Consider the following 14,680-nt stretch of genomic DNA (forward strand, 5'->3'; position numbering starts at 1 on the left):
GATAAATGAGTGGGATTATCTTTGAATCGATACAGGAGTTGGTACAGGAGAATGAGTGTGCAGATAAATTGGTAATAGAACAAACAGGAAATTGATGGTGTGTTCCTTTTCCTGGAGAAAATTAAAATGTGCTTACTGAAAATGATAGGTAGACATGATGGTTTCATAGCTTCTGGCGAATGGCCAGTTTGAAATAAGTACTTTAGGGAATGTGAGGAGAGATTCCTGTGATTTCCCATCAATGTTAGAGGAACAGGTAGATCACAAAGTTAGCCTGCTTGGGAGATAATGGAGTAGGTCATAACACTGAGGTTTCACTGAGGTCGAGAAATAGGTGGCTTGGAAGTGGGAGAAGTGAAAAGATGGAAGATTGTGATCAGAGAGGAGGATCTTGGACATGATGATGATACTCGAGGTAGGACTGTTTTTAGATAAAAGGCCCAGGTGTGGTCATGAAGACCACGGGTGAGGAAAGTGGAAATGAGGGTTGCTGGTTGTGGGGAAGGCAGGAGGGGTGTCACAGCATGGGCAGTAGGGGGAATCCGCTCCCAAGGGTGTGAGATGGCCTTAGCCCCAAAGGAAGGGGGCTGCAGATAGTAGAGATACATAATATGGAGATAAGAATGGACGCACAAAGCTGAGCTGCAAGGCTTACGGTCAGCTTACAGAACTTCCTTCCGTCTCACTTCTCTAATCAGTAAAGAAGAGACAGTACATAACCCAAAGGGTTTTTACTGAGTATTAAACAAATGGTGCTTCTGAGTGTTGTAGCACAGTGCCTGGCTTGAATTTAACCATTGTTTAAGATTAGAAACATGGTCCTTGTGAAAAGATGTAGCAAGGGATGCTAGGAGAGTGCGTGAGAAGGGTGGTTCACAGAGCACCTTTGGAATGGGTATGGGAGGACATGTGAACAACTTGAACTTTGTGTTTTGGAAAATTCCAAAAGATACCTGACCTTTAGGTTTCTAACGGACTTCTGTTAACGTGTGTCTGATTCAGATTTATCGATAGTGGTTCCTTTACTTCCCTCTCCTCTATCAAGTTTGTGTGTATTTACTGTAACCAAATACACTACAAATGTACTCCTTTCATTTAATGGACTTTTAAAAAATTGCTATATATATTTTTTGTTTGTTTTTGGCCTCACTGTGCAGCTTGTGGGATCTTAGTTCCCTGACCAGGGGTTGAAGCCCAGCCCTTGGCAGTGAGAGTGCACAGTCCTAACCCCTGGGTTGCCAGGGAATTCCCCCCAAATTACTGTATTTTTAAAAAATGTGGGATGTTCAATTTTTCTTGTTCTTTTCAAGTTATTTTATATAGCAGAATTTTTATGAGTATTTTAATTTAGTTCTTAAGAACTTTATTTTGAAATAATCTTAGAAGAGTTGCAAAAACGGTATGGAGGATTCTTTTATACCCTGCACCCAACTTCCTAGAATGCCAACGTCTTATATAACTTTAGTGCTGTTATTAATACTAAGAAATTAATTAGTTTCTAATTAATTAGTTTCTAACCAACCATCATTGGTTCTTACTAAACCACGGACTTGATTTAGATGTTGGCAGTTTTCCCACTGAAGTGCTTTTCCTTTTCTGAGATCCAGCCCAGCATCCCATCTTGTGTTTGGTTTGCCATGTCTCTTGCGTCTCCTCATCAGTGGTACTTCTTCATCTCTGATCATCTTGACACTTTCCAACAATCCTGCTTATTTTGTATCATGCCCCTCAGTATTTTTTCCTTCAGTATTTCTTCCCTGTATTTTTGAAATCTGTCCCTAGTGCTAGTCAGACTCACATAGTAAAACAGCACAGTGATTCAATTTAGGTGTAGCTTTTAATTAGAAAGTAATTAACTAGAGGAAAATTACTTTTTGGTGTTGCAACTCCCAATTTCCCCAGGCAAAAAGGTTGTGTTTAAACATGTATATGAAGGTAGTGCTATAAATGAATTAATTTACAATGTATGTTACTAAGGCATTAGTAGTACTTTAGCAACAAAACTGATAATTACTCTTTAGACTGATCAAAACTGAAGTTTTGATTGATGACTGCTCAAAAAATATTTTTGAATGAGATATATTCTGTTAAATAGCCAACTGATAAGGTTTTTCCAATTTAGGAAATCGATATTTATCTTATATCCATGGAAGTATTAGTCTCATTCAAAGTATTCCTCAGACCTTGTACAGTTATGTATTGTATGCATCATTTGTTCATTATTTTATTTATTATAGGTATTTAATGAATTATATATCAATGTTTGCATATATGGAAATAAACTGTTTTTTAGGGCTTTTATAAAATCCGTAACTACAGTGTCCTTCTCTGTCCATACAATATGTAGACGTATTGATTGACCTATGCTTGAATGGAAGAATTGGTAAACATGCATAAGTTTATGTTGCTTGTATCAGCCATACTCGACGCCCTCTGTATTATTCAGTTCTGCTTAGAAAGTAACCTTGCTATAACACTAAGTACGTTGTACTCAAATGGTGTCCTGGATGCCGTTGCTGCCCCTCTAAGACCCCCTTTGCATGGCTGGTACAGGCACACGTGGGTGTGCGTGTTGACTCCTGGTGGCTCACAGCTGCCGTCTTAATCCAGAGCCGTGGCTTCAGGGAGCTGTGTTCCTGCAGACAGTGGCTGACTGACTCGGGTGGTGTCAAGCTTGTCTGTCCATCTAGGGACTACTACTACCCACTGCATTGCAGGCTCAAGTGAGAATCCAGATGCAGCTGCTTTTTAATATATATATAATTTAATTTATTTATGGCAGTTCTGGGTTTCTTCCTTAAGTCCACATGTACAACGTTTGTGTATAAGCTCATGTCATCTTGAAAAGGCATTTCACGAAAGAAAGCAGTAGTCTTTTCTTTCTTACAAGTCTCCGTCTTACAATTTTGTTTTGATTTCAGTCACAGTAATGGGCTTTCTGTTTTTTAGTTTTCTGTATCTATTAAGTATTTTAATTTGCAGGTTAAAGAGGCTGTATCATGTTTGGCCATTAGATGGAAACTAAAAAACATAGTGAATAATTTAAAACACATGTTCTTATGTACCCAGTCCTACCTTTTGTAACAATTGTTTCTTAACTTCCTCACCACTTTTCCTTAAATATTGTTTATAGATCATATAAGCTGTCTTCACTCATAATTAAAAAATCAATTTATTACTTTACTGTTCAGTTCAGTTCAGTCGCTCAGTGGTGTCCGACTCTTTGCGACCCCATGAATCGCAGCACGCCAGGCCTCCCTGTCCATCACCAACTCCCGGAGTTCACTCAGACTCACGTCCATCGAGTCAGTGATGCCATCCAGCCATCTCATCCTCTGTCGTCCCCTTCTCCTCCTGCCCCCAATCCCTCTTAGCATCAGAGTCTTTTCCAATGAGACAACTCTTCGCACGAGGTGGCCAAAGTACTAGAGTTTCAGCTTTAGCATCATTCCTTCCAAAGAAATCCTGCGTGTGTGTGTGTGTGTGTGTGTGTGTGTGTGTGTACGTGTGTTCAATTGTATCCAACTCTGTGATCCCCATGAACTGTAGCCTGCCAGGCTCCTCTGTCCATGGAATTTTCCATGCAATATTGGAGCGCGTTGCCATTTCCTTCTCCAGGGGATCTTCCTGACCAAGGTATCAAACCTGCATCTCCTGTGTATCCTGCTTGAGCAGGAGGATTCTTTAGTAGCAGAGCCACCGGGGAATAATACAAACAGTTGGCCATTGACTACTCAAGAAGGTGCAGTAAAGTCACATCCTGGAATCTTCGCCTCATGCCACTGTGAATGCAACAGCTACAATGTAGGTTGATACAGGTATTGTTCTGTTCTGTTGGTTCAGATACCACAAGCAGTATTGTTCTGGGGTACCTGAATTTCAGAAATGAAGCACAAATGATGGTGCAGCTTAAAACGAAAACTGGAACTATAATTTACACAGTAGTTGGGTTTTTGGAAAATTCAATATATATTAAAGATATATAATATAAAGTATTAAATAGGTAACAACTTACCTATTAATTCCATTGTATGTCTAATTTCACGGAATTGGAGTCTAGGCTTAGATAATTATGATTTTCCGTCTCTGTTTGTGCATCTCTCAGTGGGAGACAGGATAATTCCTTGTGCAGGACTAGTCCATGTGTCGCAGAATGTCTAGCATACCTTTCCCCTGTAAATACTGGTAGCATCACCTCAGTCACCATGACAACTGAAATGCCCTGAGACATTTCCAAAATGCTTCCTAAGTAGTGTTAAGGCCTGTTGAAAATCACTGGCTTAGAGAGAAAATAAGAAAATAAATAATTATTCACATAATAGGATGTTTCTAACCTGAACAGCCAAGAGTGACATTACTAATTACTACCTTTTATTGGAATTTCAAATGCAACAACTTCTAAGATCTGAAATTTTATATCAAGGTGAAATGAAGGGAATTTTGACTTTTAAGTGCTTCAGAGGTTTGGTAGCCAAAACCTGAGTCAGCTAAAGGCATAAACTGTAGCGTCTGAATTGTAGCACCCTTATAAAACTTAGAAAAAAATTTAGCTTTCAGCCTCCCTAGGTGATCCAAAGCCCTGATTTTTATGGGCCCAGTTCTGAGTGTATATGGAGTTTATATACATTCAAATGTCTTAGCATTGCACACAAATGACCCAAGGCTAAGATCAGAAGGAAGTCCATTTGAACTGCTCTTTCCTTCAGCCACTTTTGTCTTACCTCAGCCTCCCTTCCTTTGTCAGAATAACCTTTTCCTTAAGCAGATTAATTGATAGATTCTGGTTGCATTTCATATCTTTATCTGGATATTCATGACTTGTGTTTTTTAGTCACAGTTAGACCTATAGCTGGATCTAGGTTACATAAACCCTTATTTTGAATGGTGCTGTTAAGAAATGTTAGGTTTTTAGGTGGTACCTCTTTTCATGAGAGCAACTTTTATGTGATTTAGAATATTCAATAAATTAATTAATGTATGTTTTTGATAGGGATAGGTTTCCTGGATAGCTCAAACAGTAAATAAATAATCTGTCAGCAATGTGGGAGACCTGGGTTTGATCACTGAGTCAGGAAGATCCTTTGGAGAAGGGAATGGCAATCCACTGCAGTATTCTTCCCTGGAGAATTCCATGGACAGAGGAGCCTGGTAGGCTACAGTCCATAGGGCTGCAGAGTTGGGCACAAGTGAGCACTTAACACTTCATTTCTTTGCTGGGTAAAGAAGTGACAGTTCAAACTGTAAAATTCTTTGCCTTTTGTTGGGATCAGTATTAGGTATTTGGTATATGCGGGAAACAGATGGGGAAACAGTGTCAGACTTTGTTTTTTGGGGGCTCCAAAATCACTGCAGATGGTGACTGCAGCCATGAAATTAAAAGACGCTTACTCCTTGGAAGGAAAGTTATGACCAACCTAGGTAGCATATTCAAAAGCAGAGACATTACTTTGCCAACAAAGGCCCGTCTGGTCAAGGCTATGGTTTTTCCTGTGGTCATGTATGGATGTGAGAGTTGGACTGTGAAGAAGGCTGAGCGCCGAAGAATTGATGCTTTTAACTGTGGTGTTGGAGAAGACTCTTGAGAGTCCCTTGGACTGCAAGGAGATCCAACTGGTCCATTCTGAAGGCGATCAGCCCTGGGGTTTCTTTGGAAGGAATGATGCTAAAGCTGAAACTCCAGTACTTTGTCCACCTCATGCGAAGAGTTGACTCATTGGAAAAGACTCTGATGCTGAGAGGGATTGGGGGCAGGAGGAGAAGGGGACAACAGAGGATGAGATGGCTGGATGGCATCACTGACTCGATGGACGTGAGTCTGAGTGAACTCTGGGAGTTGATGATGGACAGGGAGGCCTGGCGTGCTGTGATTCATGGGGTCGCAAAGAGTCAGACACAACTGAGTGACTGAACTGAAATGAACTGAATTGATATGCTTGCAGCTTATCAGAACCTGGAAAGGGACTGGCTTATTTTTTACTTTTTACGATATGTGAAACGGTGCTTTCAGAATGGTGCAAGATGGCTTTAGGTGCAACTGTTGTAAAAAAAAAAGCTTATATATTTTTATATAATATATATTTCACAAATATGTATAAATTGTGACTCCTAATATATTTATGGAAGGCAGAAATCTTCAACTGTCTAATTATCTATAATGATGTCAGTGTAATTTTACTAGCCTGTTGTGAATTTTAAGTTTTTCTGGTAAGTATTTTACCTGCTCAAATGATCTAGAATACTCTTCTCTGTATCTCAAAGTTTCTTTCTTTCTTTTTTCCTCCAGGCAGAGCTACATGGAAATCATTCCAAAACAATTACTGCTGCTTTAGTCACAAATTATTGATTTTCTGTTCATTGTGTATGTAGAATTGCTGCTCTACTTAGATTCTAAAACAAGGCTTTTTAATTGTGTTTTCCAGGAAGATATGAATTTAAATGAAGCTAAAAAGGCACCATTGCGGGAAAAGGACTTCAGTATCAAAAAAGAAATGGTGATGCAGTACATTAATACTGCTTCCAAGACAGTAAGTAAAGCTGTCAAGTTGAGAAATACTGCTGAAACATGTCGTAGTACAGCGAACAATGCATGTGTCTAATGGAGCACCTAAGTTTGCGGGCAGCTGTAGTCAGAGAGCTTTTAAATGTATAATTAAAGGTACAAGTATTATAGTAAGTTTGTTTAATTTACAAGTATTTCTTACCTTATGGCTTTTAAACTTTTATTTTTTAGCCATTCACAGTGTTAAGAAACACTGTGGTTGCTTGATCTGCTCACTTTAGATCATCTCTCCTTGTTAGTGAATTAAGATGGGTATTGATCTCTCATGTCACTTATAAATTAGGATAATATTTGTATTTTAGAAAAGTGAGACTGATTTGACTCTAACTACCTAACTCAGAATGCATAATCGTGGCTTAGAGGCATATGTTTAATGTGAGTTTCCCTGTGGATAAAATTAGCTTGTAACAAATTGTAAATGTAGACACTGAGAGGAGCCTTACGTCTCCACATGGCTGCTGCTTTTCTAGGGAAACATGAAGTATGTGGGTGGAAGTAATGACTAAATGTCTGAGAAACACGACTGGCACATAGAATTTATTTCATGGAACAACAAATGAGCTTGACCAGTCATAGAATTGTGACTAAATGGATTGGATGAAAAATATACAGTGGAAGCTAATGAGGAAGCAAGGCTCAGTAAAAAGACAATAGAGAATGCTTTTGGCTGAACATAAAATAGAACTGAACTGGAGAAAAATAACTAAACACACTGTTGTTTTCACGGGATACTTTAACCTATGGCCAGTTTACAAGAATATGAGTTATTTATACTGTGACTCCATTTATCTACTTAGGCCAGTCAGTGACTCAGGTATTTCTTTTGGAAGAAAGACTCAAGTGATGTTTAATTTTTAAGCATGTCTCATTTTTTGGCAGCCTGATGTTCAGATGTGGAATTCACTGAGTACTGTGTTTTTCCCAGCTCTTTCTATAGATGGGCCCTGCATCCTGCCACTGAAATTAGCAGTGGGGCTTTAGACTGTGTTTTAGACTGACTATCTTCTGTTTGATCTTGGACATCTAATTTTGTCTTTTTGATCCTCAGTCTCCTTCTACATAAGATGGAGCTAATACTAACTTCACCATATGCTTGTTGTCAGAATTAAATTAACTGTGATTAGAACATAACAGATTTTTAACTGGTTGGTTGCCTCTTGTGGTAGCAGAGGTTGTAGTAGCAGTTGTTTACTTTTTATTTTTCTTTGTGATTTATTATTCTTACTGTTGAAATCATTATACTACAAAACACAATTAAAAATATAAGTAAATGTATCTTAGTAAAATACAAGTTTCTCATTAGTCTGCATTTCTAAGACATTCACTAAACATAAAGTGTCTGTACGTAAGGCACTACTTAAGGCCCTAGTGATTGAGCGCCAGAATAGTGTGTCATTGTGTTGTATGGAGCAACATGGGACACACATGACAGAAACACACAAGCATGTCATGGGAGGTCAAATGTGACGTGGGGGGAAAGCAGGGGGAGTGGGGATGGTGTAACTGGTTTCTGTAGAGTCATCGGGCAGAGTCTCCTGTTGCTGCTTTTGCTGCTGCTAAGTTGCTTCAGTCGTGTCCGACCCTGTGCTACCCCAGAGATGGCAGCCCACCAGGCTCCGCCGACCCTGGGATTCTCCAGGCAAGAACACTGGAGTGGGTTGCCATTTCTTTCTCCAATGCATGAAAGTGAAAAGTGAAAGTGAAGTCGCTCAATCGTGTCTGAGTCCTAGCGACCCCAGGGAGTGCAGCCTACCAGGCTCTGTCCATGGGATTTTCCGGGCAGGAGTACTGGAGTGGGGTGCCATTACCTTCTCCAGAGTCTCCTGTTAGAGAATTTTAAATCCAACAAGCATGAATTCACTTAATATAATTACAGGAGATAATACATTAGTTAGAACTGGTTTAGAAAACCTTGGCATAGTAGTGCAGTTTAATTCTGGGATTTCAGATAAACTTTTTAATAGAACAGAACATTCTGAACTTCTACACAGTGGATCTGTTTCAGTTCACATTCACTGATTTTAAACTTTAATCCTCTAATTATTTTGGACTCCCCGAATTAGATAATTAGATTATCAGAATTGAAATAGATTAACTATCTGAAGTATGAGTAAAGCTTTTAATTGGTGTGTGAAGGGTCATGACTCTCCTAGAAGGGTTCTGAATAATTTGGCAAATGGTTAACATTGTAGAGAGTTCAAGCTGACCAGTCATCTACTTTTGCTGTGGAAGTAAAAACACATTCATTAAGTATAGGATGTGGACTTTGTTATGCCAGTATATTTAGGTTAATGAGTACTGAAAAAATTTCTCTGAGAAAGGCAATGAGTTCATAGATAGGTTGTTCTAGGGAGAATGTGGCAAGTTTGTGTCAGATGTTACCATTTTAGCCTTAGAATCTGCTTTGAGATTCTCTTTTGTGGGTAAGCATTAATATTCTTTTTTGGAAGATAGTATATTGATGATTTGATAACACTTTAGCAATGTTAACCCTTAAATTAGCCCTGAAGTAGATCAGCTTGACTTTAAAATAGGGGGGAGGGGAACACTAAAAAAGCCATCAATCAAACTAGATTGTTTTCAAGATCTTCCAAGTTTTGGTTTAGGTGGCTGAATACTACAACTGAATTTCTTCAGTTAGGAAATATTATTAAAATGTACTAAGCAAATGTCATATTTAGAAGCTAAAAATGCCATACTCACATGTTTCTAACTTCCTAGGGCCTTTTGGCCTGTGCAGTCTGATGGCTGGCTCTGGTGAGGCTTCCGAGAATGCTCTCCCTGGACCAGAGTGGGCAGGCTGCCTTTCCTGCTGGTCGTGGTTGGGCTGGGTATGCGGTGCTCGGCAACTGACGCCCTGGAGCTGCTGCTCTGGCTCGGTGCAGGCCTGTGCCAGACTGTGCTGTGACGTGAGGTGGTGTCTGCTGTTATTTAAGCTGCCTGGAGCTGGGTTTTGCTTTGCTGCTGTAAACATCCTGTAGGCCATCCAGATGTCCTTTTGGGTATGTGGAGTGTCTCTTTAATTCCCTCTGGAAATTTCTCTTTCTAACCAAGTCAGTTCAGTTGCTCAGTCGTGTCCGACTCCTTGCGGCCCCATGAACTGCAGCACACCAGGCCTCCCTGTCCATTACCACCTCCCGGAGTTCACTCACACTCAAGTCCATCGAGTCAGTGATGTCATCCAGCCATCTCATCCTCTGTCGTCTCCTTTTCCTCCTGCCCCCAATCCCTCCCAGCTTCAGAGTCTTTTCCAATGAGTCAACTCTTCTCATGAGGCGGTCAAAGTATTGGAGTTTCAGCTTTAGCATCATTCCTTCCAAAGAACACCCAGGACTGATCGCCTTGCTATCCAAAGAAGTATCTAAAAGATCTTTGGAGTCACTGCAAGGCTTGGTGGCCATTTCTTGGTAAATGACTTGCTTTAGATGATTAGCAGCAAGTTTGTTGGAAAATTGGAGAAGGAAATGGCAACCTACTCCAGTATTCTTGCCTGGAGAATCCCATAGACAGAGGAGCCTGGCAGGCTACAGTCCATGGGTCACAAGAGTCGGACATGACTTAGTGACTAAACCTATTGGAAAATGCATGCATGCATCCTTGGTCGCTTCAGTCATATCCGACTCTTTGCAACACTATGGACTGTAGCCCTCCAGGCTCCTATGTCCATGGGATTCTCCAAGCAAGAATACTGGAGTGGGTTGCCATATTCTCCAAGGGATCTTCCTGACTCAGGGATTGAACCCATGTCTCTTATGTCTCCCTCATTGGCAGGAAAGTTCTTTACCACTCGCACCATCTGGGAATTACTGGAGAACACTTCTTTCAAAAAGACAGTGGCACTAGTGGTAAAGAATCCGCCTGCCAATACAGGAGATGGAAGAGATGCAGGTTCAATCCCTGGGTCAGGAAGATCCCTTGGTGTAGGAAATGGCAACCCGCTCCAGTACTCTTGCCTGGAAAATTCCATGGACAGAGGAGCCTGGTTGGCTACAATCCATAAGTCTCAAAGAGTAATTAAAATAAATAAATTTATATATAAAAAAAGTGTTGGACACGACTGAGCACACATCACTTGCCATTTCCTACTCCATGGAATCTTCCTGACTCGGGGATCGAACTGGCATCTCCTGTTTGTTTGTCTTCTGCGTTGCAGATGGATTTTTTACTGCTGAGCCACTGGGGAAGCCCAGCCTGTTGCAGAGGATTAGTAAAAATCTCTTTCCCATCTGTTGAGAAGAAAGAATTTGCTGTTCCACTTTTAGGCTTTTTCAGGGTAATTTGTGGTGATTCAAAATGGAGACAACCTGAGAGGCCAAAACCTGTATCTTAGAAAGTGAAAGCAAACCCTCTGGAAGAAGAAGACGGTCAGAGCTGTGAGAGGGAGTGAGGAGAGGAGTCAGCCTGGCCAGGAGAGAAGGGACGGGCCGGAGGGGCGTCTGGTATGGGGAAGAGGGGGGAATCGGGGGTCTGGAGAGAAGGGATGGGGCAGAGGGGCATCTGGTGTGGGGATGAGGGGGAAATTGGGGGTCTGGAGAGAAGGGACAGGGTGGAGGGGCGTCGTGCCCTGGGGACGTGGGGTTTCAGGGGAGAGAGGGAGAGACATTTGAAGGGTTTGGAAAGACATTGTGTTTTACCCTATATAGTGAAACACCTTTATTATGTCTTTAAGAACCACTGTGTCTCTAAGAAGGACCATTCATCTTCTTTTTCTTTTTCCCTAATTTATTTTTATATACTGAGATGATGACACTGTCCAGGCAAGTTCACTTCTATACAGACTACAGCCAGACACCTGTCAGCATATAGTCTTTTTTGGTTGTAGATATAATGCTTTAAAGATCTTTCTTCAAAATGTATACTTCTAGTTCCTGAGGATTGTGCTAGCTTGGAATCAAAAGTTTTTACAGGCTCCCCAGCCTGTGCCTCCCTCCCCCTGCCCTCCCATCCATATGTCTTTGGAATCTGTCCCTGCTACAGGTAACAAGCTCGTTTTAGGTGGGCTTCATGAAAAGACCCAACCTCACATTTCTAAAGTGCCTAATGAAAGCATCCATCCTTCATTCCCTGTTTGTGTCTTGATTTTTCCTATTTGATTTCTTTATCCAAGGAATGAAGCATAAACCCTCTTTTATAAATGCGCCTGGAAGTTTACTAGCTTCCTTTGACTTTGTTTCTAGTTTTTTTCTTTCCTAGGTTATCAGGTCGAGTGGAATCAAGTGGCTTCAAGTGTTCCTCTGTTAGAGAAGTTTGGATGGCATTTAACTTTACTCTTTGAATTCTTTCTTAAATATTATTTCTTCTTTAGTCTTCTTTAGTAAGAAATATAAATGGCAACTATTAAGAACATAATTTTAAAAGATACATAGAAGACTCAAAATTTTTTCAAAAAGTGTGATGAAATGACTGAGCGTATATTGAGTTCTTGTAGGATTATAGACTTTCATATATGTATATATATATACATACATGTATGTATGTATATAGGTGAGTATATGTAGTGTTCAAAAGTCTTTTGGAAAGGTATTAGCACTTGTTATAGCTCAGTAGGACGTGGTATTCTCAAACACGGAGGACGTGGTTTTCTGCATTATCAGCCTTCTAGGCATATTTTGACCAGGAAAGAACCACTTTGAGGAAATATTAGTTGTATGCTCATTTGTATGTGTGCTTTTTCTCTAGGTAGAAAATCTTAGACTTGATTTGTTAATATTTAATATCAGTGAGGGTATTTTCATACCTTTTAGTATGCATTTTATTTTTTAGAGTTCAGTTTCATATGTTAATTTTGGAAACCTAGTCAGATATAGGTCAATCAAGTTGTTGTCTCTGTTTTATTTCCTCACTTTTTGTCATTATGGTTATTTAAACATAGAAACTTAGATGAATCATAATTAGTTACACATTCTTGGTAGAGTTAGCATGGATTTTTCTGGCTTATATTTCAGGTTTCAGATTTGATCAAAGCACCCCTGTAACATAAAAGCTTGGTTAAGTGTGTGCTGGTACTTGGTGTTAGACACTTATCATCAGTGCTCTTGGGATACTTTGCCTGTTTGTCTCCAGGTCTTGAAGAGAGAAAATTTCAGAGCCTCAGAGCAATGGACCAATTTCTTGTTGAGAGTATTTCCTAATCTATCTGGCATTTTCATTTTCATTTGTGCCTTTATAGGGCAGGTTTTTGCAGAAGGCAATGGCACCCCACTCCAGTACTTTTGCCTAGAAAATTCCACGGACGGAGGAGCCTAGTGGGCTGCAGTCCATGGGGTTTCGAAGAGTCGGACACGACTGAGCGACTTCACTTTCACCTTTCACTTTCATGCACTGGAGAAGGAAATGGCAGCCCACTCCAGTGTTCTTGCCTGGAGAATCCCAGGGATGGGGAAGCCTGGTGGGCTGCCGTCTATGGGGTTGCACAGAGTTGGACACGACTGAAACGACTTAGCAGCAGGGCAGGTTTTATTTATGTACAACTAAAATTATCTTTCAACAGCTCAAATTCATCCAGCTTTCTTATGAGTTGTTCTGAGCAGCACCAGTGGTATATTGTATTCTCTGTTGTTACCGTATTGCGTTTTTGTTTAGGCAGGAGATGAATATAAAGGTGACGGTGATCTTTTCTTTTTTAATAGGAAGAAATTATATTGGATTCAAACTAGAATCGTATATTTTTGGTTTTTTTAAAATCTTACTGTTAGTTAAGACATTTTTTCTTTTATTATAGCACTTTAAAAAAGATTCATCAGATACAGAAACACTGTTAGTTATTGGTAAAATTGACTAGAATTTTAGAGCCTGACAGGGTCAGTGGTGCTTTTACCGGTAAACAGTTGTGGCATTAGAGGTCATCTGAGATTGTTTTCATCTTGCTTATTGAGTTGTTGTTTGATCTATGATATTTTGCTGTGTTTGTGATTACTTTTTAGATTTTATGAATATAATTAATCTTATGTCTGATAACTGCAAAAGGAGTGAAAACTTTGCAAGTGCCAGAAAGAAGAGGCCTGTGATTATGATGTAGATGAAAGGGAAGAGCAGGTATTTGTATGGAATGGACCTTCTGAAAGCAGGAACGGTTCTAAAGAATAAGTGAAAAATTGAGAAAAACGCTGTGTATGTATGATTGTTTTTCAGTGAATGAAAGGGAAAAGTATGTCAGTGGAAATAACAAACAATCTATAATAAAGAATAGAAAAGAATTTTATTTGAGGAACAGTGGTGTTCAACCTTGATATATCCATTAGAGTCATTTGGGGAGCTTTAAAAATCTTGATGTCTGGGTTCTGTCATTTTCAATTAAGTCAGGTGGGACCCAGGGATCAGTGTTTAGTAATGCTCTCCTGGTGATTCCAGAGTACAGTCAAGGGTGAGAACTACTGGACTGGACAGGGTGAACCTTGTCACTAGGTGCCTTCATGTAACCTTAATTCAGCCAAAGACTAGAAGTTAATAGGATTGAAAGGCTGAGCATGGTGAACATTTACTCATGAAGCCGTTATTAAGCAACTGTGGGTTCTGGGCTAGTTTGCCTGTGTGTAAGTGAAAATGAATGTTCAAAGGCATGCTGTAACTACAAAGAAATTCTCTGACACTTGGCCTCTTGTGAAAAATCATCAAAGTAGGGGAAGGTTATCTACTATAACAGATGGAAGAACTTGGTCTTTTTTTTGGAAAAAGATGCCCAGCAAGGAGGGAGAGGGTGTACCTGGTTTTCAAGTTTCAGTGGTGCCAATAAATTTAAACTCCTCTTAATTTTGGTTTGTATTAATACTTAATAGACATACTTTCAGTTCTTACTTACTCCTAAAGAGAGTAAATCCTATCCATGCTTAAAAGTGGGTTGACCATCTTGTGTACAGAAGGCATTCCTTCCCAATTTCGTGCTTCCCTGATACACTACCATTTCCTCACTGGTACAGTATTCTGTCCTTGGGTTTCTGTGAGGTATGAAATTGTCCAAAAGTAAATTCAGACAATCTTTTTGTCTGCATGCATGTGTGCTAAGTTGCTTCAGTTGTGTCTGACTCTTTGCGACCCCATGGTCTATAGACTGCCAGGCTCCTCTGTCCATGGGGTGGTCCAGGCACGAATACTGGAGTGGGTTGTCATTTCCTCTTCCAGGGG

The 14,680-nt window shown here is 40.1% G+C and overlaps 1 protein-coding gene across 1 annotated transcript in view; it reads left to right on the plus strand.

Annotated features, from left to right (window-relative positions):
* Nucleotides 1–14,680, plus strand: part of DIAPH3 (diaphanous related formin 3) — a 563,088-nt gene that overhangs the window by 69,519 nt on the left and 478,889 nt on the right. The window contains exon 4 of the mRNA XM_027557103.1: nucleotides 6,420–6,524. Within this exon, the coding sequence (XP_027412904.1) occupies nucleotides 6,420–6,524 (105 nt within the window). The remainder of the gene's footprint in view (nucleotides 1–6,419; nucleotides 6,525–14,680) is intronic.

The sequence above is a fragment of the Bos indicus x Bos taurus genome, chromosome 12 (genome assembly GCF_003369695.1).
Source record: "Bos indicus x Bos taurus breed Angus x Brahman F1 hybrid chromosome 12, Bos_hybrid_MaternalHap_v2.0, whole genome shotgun sequence".
Classification (NCBI taxonomy): Eukaryota; Metazoa; Chordata; class Mammalia; order Artiodactyla; family Bovidae; genus Bos; species Bos indicus x Bos taurus.